Source organism: Pongo pygmaeus, chromosome 16 (genome assembly GCF_028885625.2).
Source record: "Pongo pygmaeus isolate AG05252 chromosome 16, NHGRI_mPonPyg2-v2.0_pri, whole genome shotgun sequence".
Taxonomy (NCBI): domain Eukaryota; kingdom Metazoa; phylum Chordata; class Mammalia; order Primates; family Hominidae; genus Pongo; species Pongo pygmaeus.
In genome coordinates this window covers 78899320-78913412 of record NC_072389.2, presented here as the reverse complement: position 1 = coordinate 78913412, position 14093 = coordinate 78899320, and the positions used below count along the sequence as shown (strand labels likewise).

The 14093-nt window shown below is 58.1% G+C and overlaps 1 protein-coding gene across 1 annotated transcript in view; it reads left to right on the top strand.

Annotated features, from left to right (window-relative positions):
• The window catches only part of HCN4 (hyperpolarization activated cyclic nucleotide gated potassium channel 4), a 49298-nt gene extending 35995 nt beyond the window's left edge, over positions 1-13303 (top strand). Inside the window, exons 3-8 of the mRNA XM_054451569.2 lie at positions 572-733; positions 3098-3316; positions 7306-7452; positions 7556-7796; positions 8498-8662; positions 8801-13303. Of these exons, the coding sequence (XP_054307544.1) occupies positions 572-733; positions 3098-3316; positions 7306-7452; positions 7556-7796; positions 8498-8662; positions 8801-10269 (2403 nt within the window). The 3' untranslated portion in view covers positions 10270-13303. The remainder of the gene's footprint in view (positions 1-571; positions 734-3097; positions 3317-7305; positions 7453-7555; positions 7797-8497; positions 8663-8800) is intronic.
• Positions 13304-14093: the final 790 nt, after the last annotated feature.

Genomic DNA, 14093 nt, shown 5'->3' with positions numbered 1-14093 from the left:
CAAGGTTACACAGCTAGGAACTGGGTAGGACCTGGGCTTGGGAGCAAGGCCTACCTGAACTTGGGGCCTGTGAGCCTGTGCCGCTTCTTCTGCAGTTCCGTGGCTACCCTGTGTGAGTCTTGAGAATTTAGTGATAGATTTAGGGAAACACGCCCCTGGCATGTCTGTAGACTTTTGGTTCCCTGAGGAGCCTCAGGCTGGCAGGCTTTTCTCCCTGGTATCCTCACACCCCAGGCAAGCTGAGAAAGTGGCTTCTCTGCCCACCTCTGGGCTGCATGGTGCTCCAGGTGTCCTTCCACATGTCCTGGATGGCTAGACCTTTCAGGAAGACCCCCCATCTGTACAGATGCCAGGAGATGTCCCTCTGGGACCCTGCAGCCTACAGTCTTCCTCTTCCAAGGCCTAGACTGATGCCTTCCCATCCCACCCCCAGCCTGGATTTGCACCGAGTGGGCGCCCTGCAGAGTCCAGGCAGAGGAGTGCCCACCAACAGCTCCAGGGCAGGGAAAGTGGCCGCTGGCCCTCCTGGCCACTCACCTATCCCAGCCAATTTCTCCTCCTCTGCTGGCAGATCTTCCACATGACCTACGACCTGGCCAGCGCCGTGGTGCGCATCGTGAACCTCATTGGCATGATGCTCCTGCTGTGCCACTGGGACGGCTGCCTGCAGTTCCTGGTACCCATGCTACAGGACTTCCCTGACGACTGCTGGGTGTCCATCAACAACATGGTGGTGAGTGTGCCCAGCCCGGTCCTCTCTCTGGGCCATAGGCGGGCTCTCCAGAGGTAGGGTGGTGAGATGTGGACTTGCAACTTCTGAGTTCCAGCATGTAGGACCCTGAGTGCCGCCCGGCGCTGAGGGGGCACATAGCTCTACCCAGTACAGGCCCAATCGCTTGCTGCCAGTCCAGGAATCCATTCACAGCTCTGGGTTGGGAGCCGGTACCTCCACCTTCTCACGGCCTCCATTGCAACTGGGAGCCTCAGTATTTCGTCTTGATTTTACCCAGAGAGACTAAGACCTGGGCGGCCTCGGGTTGTATCAGGTGTGGCAATGCTGGGCTGGCAGCTCCTGGCCTCCTGCCTCTGCCCCTTAGAAGCCAAGTCCTTAAAAGCTGAGCCTGAGGCTGTGTGCAGTGGCTCATACCAGTAATCCCAGTGATTTAGGAGGCCGAGGCAGGAGGATCCCTTCAGCCCAGGAATTGTAAACCAGCCTGAGCAGCATAGGGAGACCCCTGACTTCAACAAATAAATAAAATTTATTTTTAAAAAATTAGCTGGGTGTGGTGGCAAGCACATGTGTCCTGGCTATACAGGAGGATCCCTTGAGCTCGCTTGTACTTCAGCCTGGGTGACAGAGCAAGATCCTGTCTCAAAATGAATAAATAAATAAAAATAAAAAACAAAAAGCTGAGCCCAAGAAAACAGACGCCTTCAAGGGTACTATTTGCAGCCCACGCAGACTCCCAGGTCATACGTGGTGACTTTCTACTCCAACAGCAGAGCTGGGCTGCCACCACCGCCCAACATATCCTGATCCGAGGTGGGGTCCCGATAGGGAGGGCAGGCAGGATGGAGCCTGACCCCACCCTATCGCTCCAACCTTGCAAGTGGGTCAGGGTGGGTGAGAGAAGTTGAACTTGGGGCCTCGGAAGCCATAGGGCAGTTTCCGGTCCCCCTGTGGATGAGGTGGGCTCCAGGCAGGACAGAAGACACCCTGGATCTATGAGCCTTTCTGTGTCTCTGGTGAACCCCTGCCTCTCCCAGGCTCCCTCCCAGTCAGTTTGATTTGGTCTGAAGGCAAATAAATTCCCAGGGCCCCAGGGGAGGAAAAATCGGCTTTGAAAGAGGTGAAAGAGACCCTGAGGCATCTTTCAGCATCAAACAGGCCTTTACAAAACAGCCTTTTGATGAGCTAAGTGTAAATGAATCGGCCATATGGATTGAATTCCCTGTTCCCAGAGGCTCAGCAGTAAAGGCCGGAAGCCCTGACTGGAGGCCACTGGGGGCCTACCCCTGTTCCCCAAGGCTGGGAACCTGGGTCTCTTCCACCCCTGGGGATGAGCCCTCCTGGTCCCTACTCCAGTCTAGACTGAGCCATCAGACCCAAGGAGCCAGCTCAGCTCTGTTCAGGGCAGTTTGGCTGACATTGAATATGGCTTGAGGCTCACGGGCTCCCCCGCCTTTCCTGGGGGCGCTGGGCCTCTGGCAGGTGCTCTGTGGGCCTGGGTGGGTTTCTGCACTGTGGCTCATGCATCTGCCCTGTGAGCAGAAAGACACCAGGGAGGTGGCCGGTGCTGGCATTCGTCTGGTTCAACTGGCCCTCATCTGGGGCAGTGTCCTCTCTATGTGAGGGTGGCAGGCCCACACATGCACTAAATTCAAGAGATGGCCCTTCCGATCCCAGTGTTCCCACGCTGAGCCTTCCTTGAGACACCGACCAGCTTTGTAGACAAAAATAGCCAAGAGCTTCCCTCCTCCTGTCCCCACGCCTTGTGTGTTCCAGAGTCTGCCTTGGGGGTAGTGGGAGGAGAACTGGTGGCCGCAGCCCTAGCAGAGGCGGGCAGGGTTCATGCAGGAGGCCCGTTAGCTCACAGCTTTAACTTTTGCTCATCCAAAATGAGGACAGTGTTTTTTGGCTCAGTCTGCCAGAGCTTGTCCCCCCAAGGGAAGCATATCTGGTTTTATAATTGAGGTCAGTGGGGAAATGGGCTTCACTTGGTAGCTGTTTAGGGGGTTGGGGGGTGGAGCTGTTTTAGCAAGGGAAGGACAGCAGGGTGGCTCAGCCCGGGGCCTTTGCTACCCAGCCAGGAGGCTCCAAGTTGCCCCATGGGGGCTGGGCCACGCTGGCTCCCATACCTTTACTGGGGCATCCAGTCTGATCCCTGCCCCCATTGCAAGAGGAAGGAGCAAGAGGAGGACTCGCTGGCAGCACAGTCTGCCTCTCACCCAAGGCTTTCAGCCAACAGCAAGGTTAGGGAGCCCTGGGCCCAGCCACTGAGAAAGTTAGGTTGAGGTGAGGAGGTGGCAGGGCCTTTTGCTAGTGAGAAGGGCCTTCCCTCTCATCCACTGTCCCCACCCATCCGTCTGTCCACAGAACAACTCCTGGGGGAAGCAGTACTCCTACGCGCTCTTCAAGGCCATGAGCCACATGCTGTGCATTGGCTACGGGCGGCAGGCGCCCGTGGGCATGTCCGACGTCTGGCTCACCATGCTCAGCATGATCGTGGGTGCCACCTGCTACGCCATGTTCATTGGCCACGCCACTGCCCTCATCCAGTCCCTGGACTCCTCCCGGCGCCAGTACCAGGAAAAGGTAGGTCTACCCAGGGAGGACCCGCACATTGGTCCTTCCCAAGAGGGAGCACAGGCCACCAGCCAATGGGCCTCCAGCAGGAACCGCCCCCTGCTCCCACCCCGCGGGATCGGAACTCCCAGTGTGAGGGAAGAGCAGGAGGAGGGGGACACCTCTGAGATGAGAAGAGTTTCAGCTCCCTGGCCTGGCACCTGCACATGTCTTTTTATCTGTGCCCACCTTCCCTGTCTCCGGTGTCACTGGGGCCTGTGGCTCCTGGCTGAGGCCCTGTGCCCTCCGTGCTGCTCCAGTAGGCATTTGACAGTCACCACGCCCTTCCTGGCCGCTCACTCGTTCTCCAGGACCGCACTCTCGCGGTGTTCCTCCTGCCCCTCTGGCCAGTCCCCCGCCCCCCTTTGCTGGCTTCTCTTCCCTGTCACTGGAGTCCCCAGTGGCCCGGGCCTCGCCCCTGACCCTACCTCTGTCTGGGGCCCCGGTGCTGTGGTTTCACCACCCAGGCCCACAGACTCTGTGCCCATCTTTGCACAGTGGGGCCTGCACAGCATCAGCAGCCCCACCTCATCTCTCAGCTCCAGGTGGTTTATTTCATCCCTCTCTGGACACCCCACGCCCCTCATGCCTGTAATGAGAAGTCTGCCCTATCCTCTCTACTCTAAGCCTCTGCTCTTCTGAGATGCTCAGGCCAGAGACTAGGAGCCATCGCTGACCTCTCTCTGTCATCAGTGCCTACCTCAAAGCCACAGCTCCTTCTCTGCATCCCAACCACCCTCCCCTGTCACCAGCTTCATCTCTCCCTGGGATCTCAACAGCAGCCCCCTCACCACAGAGAATGAGTCCTGTGGCCTGGAGTCAGGCCACCTGGGTCCTACCCCAGCTTTTCTGCTGCCAAGCTCTGAGCGTGGGCCTGTGCCTCCACAGTGTGAGGCCCTGTTTCCTCATCTGCAGGGCGGGGGTGGTACTGGGCGTCAGGCCGTGGGGGTTGCATGTAAGCTCCCCTGTGTTTATCAGCTAAGCAGATTCTGCCCTGGCACCTTCCACTGCACGCCTCACACAGCAGTTGGAGTGGCATCTAAAACACATCGGCCTCATCCTCTGCTTAAAACTCTTCAGGGACTTCACGTTGCTCTGAAGATGTAGATTAACTCCTCAGCATGTTTTCCCAGCCTGGCATTTGAGGAGCATAACCAGGGCTCTGCCCTCATGCTCAGCTCCTGCCCTGGGCCTTGCACCCTTTATTTCAGCCTGGCCAGACTTCTCTCCCCATGCCTGCTCCTGCCACGGGGCCCAGACACGGGCTTTCACCCTCAACTCTCCTCCCCGCTGTCCACCTGACACTCTCTCCACATCCAGCCTCACCACTTGGAGAAGCCGTCTGTGACCTGGCCAGCCCCTCACCTGTCATGTGACCCCATGGCACCCTCTCCTCCTTTACCACACTCGGCACTCTGGTGATGATGTAATTAACTATAGGCAGCCATCTGTTTAACAAATCCACCTTCCCTCTCCAGGCCACGGCTCCATGAGAGGAGGACCCAGTATGTCGTTTTCTGTTTTATCCCCATGCCTGGCACACAGTAGGGTCAGCATTTGTGGATTCATTGCCTGCCTGCCTGTCCCAGGCACTGTCCTTTGGTGGGGTGACTGACAGGTGGGGACCACCCAGGTGTGGAGGTCTAGGTCCCATGATGCCAAGAAGAGAGCTCAGGAGAGCCTGCAGAACTGGGAGGGAAAGGAAAGCTCACCGTGGGGAAGCAGAGGAAGGAGAAGGGGGAAGAGAATTCTAGGCCAGGCATCAGGATGAGGATGAGCACAGGGGTGGTGGCAGAGAAATTAGCCTGGCTAGAACACAGCGTTCTAGGTTAGAGGACCCTTCTCTACCTCCTAGGGAGGTAGAGAAGGCATCGAGCTGCAAAGGTCAGGGCTTAGTCCAGGCCCAGGTGAGTGATCATTCTGGAGCCAGCACCAGGGCCCAGCCTGTGACTGGGGTGGGGCTCAGCATGTGAGTGGGGTCAGGGCTCAGTGTGTGACCAAGGCTAGGGTTTAGTCTGGGGTCAAGATCAGGGATTAGTTTAGAAAAAGCATCTGGGGCCGGGCGCTGTGGCTCACGCCTGTAATCCCAGCACTTTGGGAGGCCAAGGCGGGCAGATCACCTGAGGTCAAGAGGCCATGACCAGCCTGGCCAACATGGTGAAACTTCATCCCTACTAAAAGTAAAAAAAAAAATTAGCTGGGCGTGGTGGTGCACACCTGTAGTCCCAGCTACTCAGGGAGGCTGAGGCAGGAGAATCTCTTGAACCCAGGAGGCGGAGGTTGCAGTGAGCCAAGATTGCACCACTGCACCCCAGCCTGGGCAACAGAGGGAGACTCCATCTAAAAAAAAAAGAAAAAGCGTCTGGGAGGCTGGGCATGATGGCTCATGCCTACAATCCCAGCACTTTGAGAGGCTGAGGCGAGCTGATTTCTTGAGCCCAGGAGTTCAAGACCAGCCTGGGCAACATGGCAAAACCCTGTTTGTACTAAAAATACAAAAATTAGCCAGGCGTGGTGGCATGTGCCTATAGTGCCAGCTGTTTAGGAGGCTGAGATGGGAGAATCGCTTGAGCCCAGGAGGTTGAGGCTGCAGTGAGCTGTGTTCACGTCACTGCACTCCAGTCTAGGTGACACAACGAGACCCTGTCTTAACAAAATAAATAAATAAATAAAAAGAAAAAAAGAAAAGAAAATGCATCAGAGTTTATTTTAGGGCTAGAGTCAAGGTGTCTGTGGCTTTTCATTTGAGACTTTAAAATGTTTATCCTTTGGCTAATATCTAAGTCTGCCCAATAAATTTCTCTTAAATGTCTTCCCTCCTCTCCATCCCCACGTCTGTCTCTCACCTGGACCACTTCAGCCTTTTAATTCCTGCCCCATGTCCAGACCCTGCCTCCCCACCCCTACCTGTTCTCTGGGGGTCAGGGGAGGGACTCTCTAAAACACAGCTCCAGGTATTCCGGCTGCCTCCGCCCCTGTAACCAGCCAGGAAGTCACTGTCCCCTGGGACTTTGCATAACTTGGAGCAGTCAGAGGCCAGGGTGGCTGGAAGAAGTTTAGGAAACGTCATTTCTCAGCCCTCATTTGCCCGTGGGTGTTTCTGTGCAGCAGTTGTGCGTTCCCACCTCTTTGGAGCACACATAGATGCAAACAGGCTGCCCCATTTCTGATTGCTGCTGGGGTGATAGGGACTTCCTCTACTTCCCATCCAGGAGGAGTCTGTGTTGTTGCCTAATCAATACCTCCCATCTCTCGTCCTGCTCTTGAGAATCCCACTGTCCACCCACAATCTAGGATGGTGGGAGCAACGTCCACTCCTCTCAGCGAGGGTGGGCAGGATCGTTTCTTATTTGTTTGAGCGCCAGGGTCTGAGGCTCACAAATCTTTTGTACCCGAGCCTCTATTTGAAGGTCCCCTCAAATTAGTCTACCCTGCTTTTCCCTTGCCTGGAGTTGCTCTCAACGAAATGACCCGGGGTCTCAGCTGAGGCCACGTTTGGATTCATAGCATCGAGCAGCCAGGCATCCTTGCTTCTGCCTCTGAGTGTTCTGATCCATCGCAGCCTCGCCTCCTGACTGTGCCAGTTGTCACTGCTGGGAGGAAACAGCTTCTTTCCCCGCAGAGTCGGTGAGGCCTCCCTGTCCAAGGAAACGTGATCGACCTCCCTGGAGATACAGTTGATGTCCTGTCACTGGGCTTTGGACATTCCCTGCTGCCCTCACCCACCTCCTTAGTATAGAACACAGTGAGGAGCAGATGCTGGTGAGGGCCCCTCCTCCATGCCAAGCAGCTGGGAGCCCAGGCAGTTGTTTTGAGCACAGTCAGGTCATTTCCACACTGTAGACCTCAGATCTCAAGGAACCAAATTTAGCCAGGAAATCCCCCAGGGTGGGTGCCTAGATGTGGTGCCTGCCGAGGTGGTGGGGCTGGCTGCTGACGCTCCCTTCTCCCGGCCTCAGTATAAGCAGGTGGAGCAGTACATGTCCTTCCACAAGCTCCCGCCCGACACCCGGCAGCGCATCCACGACTACTACGAGCACCGCTACCAGGGCAAGATGTTCGATGAGGAGAGCATCCTGGGCGAGCTGAGCGAGCCCCTGCGGGAGGTGAGCTGTGCGGTGGGCCTGGCGGGGAGGGGAGCCAGGCCTTCCTGGCAGCCAGCTCCCCTCACCTCCTCCTTCCCGTGTCCCAATCCACCCCATCCGGCAGGAGATCATCAACTTTAACTGTCGGAAGCTGGTGGCCTCCATGCCACTGTTTGCCAACGCAGACCCCAACTTTGTGACGTCCATGCTGACCAAGCTGCGTTTCGAGGTCTTCCAGCCCGGGGACTACATCATCCGGGAAGGCACCATCGGCAAGAAGATGTACTTCATCCAGCATGGCGTGGTCAGCGTGCTCACCAAGGGCAACAAGGAGACCAAGCTGGCTGACGGCTCCTACTTTGGAGGTGAGGCAGCCCTGGGCCCTGGGGGACACGGCAGCTGCTCCCAGGGGCTGGGCTGGGGAGACACTAAGGGGACAGAGGCAGTGAGCACCCTTCCTGGCCACAGCCTGGAGGGAGGTGTCTGTGAGTCCAGGGTAGGGGTGTCTTAGTCAGTCTGGGCTCTTGTAACAAAAGTGCTGCAGACTGGGTGGCTTGTAAACCGCAGGAATGTATGTGTCATGGTTCTGGAGGCTGGCCATCTGAGCTGAGGGGGCCAGCATGGTCGGGGCTGGTGAGGGCCCTCTTCTGGGCTGCACTGCTGACTTCTCGCTGTGTCCTCACGTGGCAGAAGGAGGATGAGCCAGCTCCCCGGCCTCCTCCTCAAAGGGCACTAATTCCATCCACGAGGGCTCCACCCTCGTGATCTAATCACCTCCCTAGGCCCCACCTCCAAATACCATCATGCTGGGATTAGGGGTTCAACATATAAATTTTGGGGGAACACGTTCAGTCCAGAGCAGAGGGTATGTCCCAAAGATGAGAAAGACTGTCCAGCCCCCATTTGGTGGGGAAGAGGCATCCAGTGTGGCCACAGTCTGGGGGCAGGGCCTTGTGAGCCTGCCAAGGCTTCTGTGCCAGGCAGTCAGGGCCAAGGTCAGGGTGGGCAGTCCCTATGGCCTGGGTGGGCTGTGCATGCCTCACCCTGAGTCCGGATACTCTGGCAGAGATCTGCCTGCTGACCCGGGGCCGGCGCACAGCCAGCGTGAGGGCCGACACCTACTGCCGCCTCTACTCGCTGAGCGTGGACAACTTCAATGAGGTGCTGGAGGAGTACCCCATGATGCGAAGGGCCTTCGAGACCGTGGCGCTGGACCGCCTGGACCGCATCGGTGAGGGGGAGGGGCCACAGGCGGGGCAGGTGGGGGGTGTGGGGGGAGGAGGACAGGGCTCCTCTATGCCTAAGCCAGGTCTGCACCTGATCCCTTCCCCGCTGTGCCCTGAGTGCCTGCTCTTGTTTGGTGGCCCAGGCAAGAAGAACTCCATCCTCCTCCACAAAGTCCAGCACGACCTCAACTCCGGCGTCTTCAACTACCAGGAGAATGAGATCATCCAGCAGATTGTGCAGCATGACCGGGAGATGGCCCACTGCGCGCACCGCGTCCAGGCTGCTGCCTCTGCCACCCCAACCCCCACACCCGTCATCTGGACCCCGCTGATCCAGGCACCACTGCAGGCTGCCGCTGCCACCACTTCTGTGGCCATAGCTCTCACCCACCACCCTCGCCTGCCTGCTGCCATCTTCCGCCCTCCCCCAGGATCTGGGCTGGGCAACCTCGGTGCCGGGCAGACGCCAAGGCACCTGAAACGGCTGCAGTCCCTGATCCCTTCTGCGCTGGGCTCCGCCTCGCCCGCCAGCAGCCCGTCCCAGGTGGACACGCCGTCTTCATCCTCCTTCCACATCCAACAGCTGGCTGGATTCTCTGCCCCCGCCGGACTGAGCCCACTCCTGCCCTCATCCAGCTCCTCCCCACCTCCCGGGGCCTGTGGCTCCCCCTCGGCTCCCACACCATCAGCTGGCGCAGCCGCCACCACCATAGCCGGGTTTGGCCACTTCCACAAGGCGCTGGGTGGCTCCCTGTCCTCCTCCGACTCTCCCCTGCTCACCCCACTGCAGCCAGGCGCCCGCTCCCCGCAGGCTGCCCAGCCACCTCCCGTGCCACCCGGGGCCCGGGGAGGCCTGGGACTCCCGGAGCACTTCCTGCCACCCCCACCCTCATCCAGATCCCCGTCATCTAGCCCTGGGCAGCTGGGCCAGCCTCCCGGGGAGTTGTCCCTAGGTCTGGCCACTGGCCCACTGAGCACGCCAGAGACACCCCCACGGCAGCCTGAGCCGCCATCCCTTGTGGCAGGGGCCTCTGGGGGGGCTTCCCCTGTAGGCTTTACTCCCCGAGGAGGTCTTAGCCCCCCTGGCCACAGCCCAGGCCCCCCAAGAACCTTCCCGAGTGCCCCACCCCGGGCCTCTGGCTCCCACGGATCCTTGCTCCTGCCACCTGCATCCAGCCCCCCACCGCCCCAGGTCCCCCAGCGCCGGGGCACGCCCCCCCTCACCCCCGGCCGCCTCACCCAGGACCTCAAGCTCATCTCCGCGTCTCAGCCAGCCCTGCCTCAGGACGGGGCCCAGACTCTCCGCAGAGCCTCCCCGCACTCCTCAGGGGAGTCCGTGGCTGCCTTCCCGCTCTTCCCCAGGGCTGGGGGTGGCAGCGGGGGCAGTGGGAGCAGCGGGGGCCTCGGTCCCCCTGGGAGGCCCTATGGTGCCATCCCTGGCCAGCACGTCACTCTGCCTCGGAAGACATCCTCAGGTTCTTTGCCACCCCCTCTGTCTTTGTTTGGGGCAAGAGCCACCTCTTCTGGGGGGCCCCCTCTGACTGCTGGACCCCAGAGGGAACCTGGGGCCAGGCCTGAGCCAGTGCGCTCCAAACTGCCGTCCAATCTATGAGCTGGGCCCTTCCTTCCCTCTTCTTTCTTCTTTTCTCTCCCTTCTTCTTCCTTCAGGTTTAACTGTGATTAGGAGATATACCAATAACAGTAATAATTATTTAAAAAACCACACGCACCAGAAAAACAAAAGACAGCAGAAAATAACCAGGTATTCTTAGAGCTATAGATTTTTGGTGACTTGCTTTTATAGACTATTTTAATACTCAGCACTAGAGGGAGGGAGGGGGAGGGAGTAGGGAGCAGGCAGGTCCCAAATGCAAAAGCCAGAGAAAGGCAGATGGGGTCTCCGGGGCTGGGCAGGGGCGGGGGTGGCCAGTGTTGGCGGTTCTTAGAGCAGATGTGTCATTGTGTTCATTTAGAGAAACAGCTGCCATCAGCCCCTTAGCTGTAACGTGGAGCTCCACTCTGCCCCCAGAAAGGGGCTGCCCTGGGGTGTGCCCTGGGGAGCCTCAGATGCCTGCAACCTTTGGGAGAAAAGGGCCAGGGCCCTGAGGGCCTAGCATTTTTTCTACTGTAAACGTAGCAAGATCTGTATATGAATATGTATATGTATATGTATGTAAGATGTGTATATGTATAGCTATGTAGCGCTCTGTAGAGCCATGTAGATAGCCACTCACATGTGCGCACACGTGTGCGGTCTAGTTTAATCCCATGTTGCCAGGATGCCCAGGTCACCTGACACCCAGCAATCCACCTTGCCCACAGGCTGTGCACTGCATGGTCTAGGGACGTTCTCTCTCCAGTCCTCAGGGAAGAGGACCCCAGGACTTCGCAGCAGGCCCCCTTTCTCCCCATCTCTGGTCTCAAATCCAGTCCCAGCCTGACCTCTCACCACACGGAAGTGGAAGACTCTCCTTTCCTAGGGCCTCAAGCACACCCCGCCACCTCTGGGGCCGTCAGTTTGCCCATCTGTACAGTGGGAGGTGAGGGGAACTTCTGCTTATTGAGTCTGCTCTGTGACAAGCACTGGTTTCGCACTTTACACACATTAACTCCTTCAGTTTCACAAAGACCTTGGGGTGGATACTTTGATTCTCCCCATTTAGCAGATGAAGAAACAGTTTTGGGTAATTTTTCCAGAATCATGTAACTAGGAGTGGCAGAGTGGGGACTGATTTGAGGTTCAAATCCACGCCTGCTTGAGGCCCAAGTCTGTGTTCCTTCCATCAGAAAACTGTGTTGAGGTGGGCTGAGGTAGATGGTCCCCAAGCATGGTGCAGAAGGAAGACACCAGATTTTGGCAGCAATCAGGCCTGGGTTTGAATCCCAGCCCTGCCACTTCTTAGCTGTATGATCTTGGGCAAGTTATCTGACCTTTCTGTCACCTCATTTGTAAAATGGGAATAATTATGGTACCGCCTCACAAGGACCTATGAGGACCAGATGAGAAAAATCTATATGTGAAATGCCCAGCCCAGCGCCTGGCACATACCATGGTAGGTGCTCAATAAATCACATTTCTTCTGCCCCTCATATGCCCAGCCTATTGCTCCAGCAAACTATGTGAGAGCCTAGGGAGCTTTGGCTGAGGGCTCCAAGACTTAAAATCTCAGGACTCAGGAGGTGGCTGGGCCTCCCTAAGGGCCCAAGGAAGGTGTGTGGTCAGAGGTGGGTGGGAGCCAGGCCTTGAGAAGTGGGAAGACTTCAACAGGGAGAGCGGGAGGGAATGGTGGGTGGGATGGAGTGTATAGCGGGGAGATTCCTGAGGTGGATGTGGAGTGGTGGATCAGGGCTTTGGGAGGGGATCCCCAGGCTGAGGGGTCAGAGGGATGGCCTTGGGTGATAGGCTAAGGGATTGACTGGGCTTGGTCCTGGCAACTAGGAGCCATAAGCAGGTTCCAGATTGCGGGAACGAGAAAGCAGCTCAGATGCCTTTGGAGGCACCATCCTCCCTTCTCCCAGATGGGATCCTGCCAGAGTCAAGGTCAGGGGTCTGCCCCTGCCTATAGGGCCAGAGCAGGTATGGCTGCAATCCCCAAATAATGAGAAGGGCTGGTCCCACATTATCCGTCCAGAACCTTCCATGCTCCAAGCCAGAATGTTGGCAAGATCGGGTTTTGCCTTGAGCTATCCTGGGATGTGAGACAAACCGATTTCTCCATAGATGGGCTGCAGGGAGTGGGAGAAGGTACTCCAGGAGAGAAGTGGGTGAAGGTTCCTGGGATCTTAGGTAAAGACTAGACGCCGCCTAGTACTGGCCTCTACTGTGCTGGCTCAGGAGTTCTGAGAACTGGAAGGACTTAGCCTCAACCTGAGTTCTGCACACACCCCTTCCCCTTAAGGAAGGCAGCTCTGAGAGGCAGCAGGACTTGATCCAAACCCACAGTCTTGTCCTGGAGGCAGCAGGGGTGAAGGTGGAGGGTCCAGGGCCATGCGGAGCCCCCTTGCCATCAGAGCCTGGCCTAACCACCCTCTTCTCTACTACACACACGTGCATTTTGTAATAGCTCTGACCCAACCTGGCCACTCTGCAGATACTGGGACAGACAGCTGCAGGCAATGGGCCCTCCCACACCCAGTCACCTACAAGGAATTTTCAAATCCACTTTTAAAACAGAAACCGGTAAATGCGCCGTATTGTATATTTTATTTAAATAAAAAAAATTCCAGCAGATGCTACCTTCTTCTAGGGGCCAGGGATAGGGGTTGGGGGTGAGGTCATTGGGAAATCCTGGAGTCTTGGGAACTCGGGTGTGGAAGGCAGGGGACATGGCCCAGAGGGCACATGTGGGCACCTGTGTATGTGCGAACCTGTGCCTGTAAGAGCATGGAGCTGTGTTCTGTGCATAGAGGTGTGCACGGGGGATGTGCAAGGTGTGGCTATGGACACAGGTGTGCACGTGCTTATGGACTGGTGAGAATCATTAAGGAGGAGGGTGAGAGCGAGTGGGCATATGTGCTTTGCTAGTGGAGGGGAGAAACGCAGGAGTGGGGGAGGTGTGAGACCCTTCCCACTCCCCACTGCCAGGGCTGGCTGAGGAGGAGGGTGGTGAATGTGCACCTGGGCTCCATCCAGCTAGATACTGAAGAGGGGGATGCCGCCTTAGGTAAGCTCTCAGAAGTGGGAGGGTGGCTGGAGATACAAGGTGACTGGGCAAGGGGGAGGGCATCAGAGGGTGGCCGAGGGGTGGGGGCACAGCGCTGGGCTCCTGTGTGGGTTGGTGGGGGCCTGAGGGCAGAGGCAGCATCTGGGGCTTCTGGAAGGAGGCAGGGCACGGACTCCCCACTGCTGTGCCTGTTCGGGGCTAGGCCTGGTCCCCGGGTGGCCCCCTTCTCCACCCCTGTCTCCAGAGGGTTCCTCCAGGCCCTGGGACTTCACAGGGTCGGACAGAGGCCCCCTCCTGGGGCGGCGACGGGCGACTGGAAAAACCAAGTCCCCGCGGCTCCCACCGGTATAGGGAGTGCCGTGTCTCCCGCCCTAGGAGGGGAAAGTCCTCGGAAAAGGGCAGGAAACCCAGCCGTTCCCCATCACCGCTTGCCAGGGGATGCTGTTTCCATGGCAACTGGCCGGGGAGTCCCGTTGCTAAGGAGGCGGCTCAGCGGGCCTCGGCGTCCCCATGACAACTGCCCCCTGCGGCCAGGCGTTGGTGCTTCCTTGGGGACCCCAGGGGCGGCAGAGGCAGGGCGCGGCCTTGGGCTGCGATCACCTCCCCCGCGTCTGAATGGCTCAGGCCTGGCCTCTGGGGCTGTGGGGAAGCAGTGGGGGACAGGCCCCGCTGAGAGGGAGCCTGCGCGGGTGGGACATTCGCTGTGGGGCCCTCAGTCACTGTCTCCTCTGTTCCCTGATGCGGGAAGGACACCTAGTAAGTACCTCCTGTG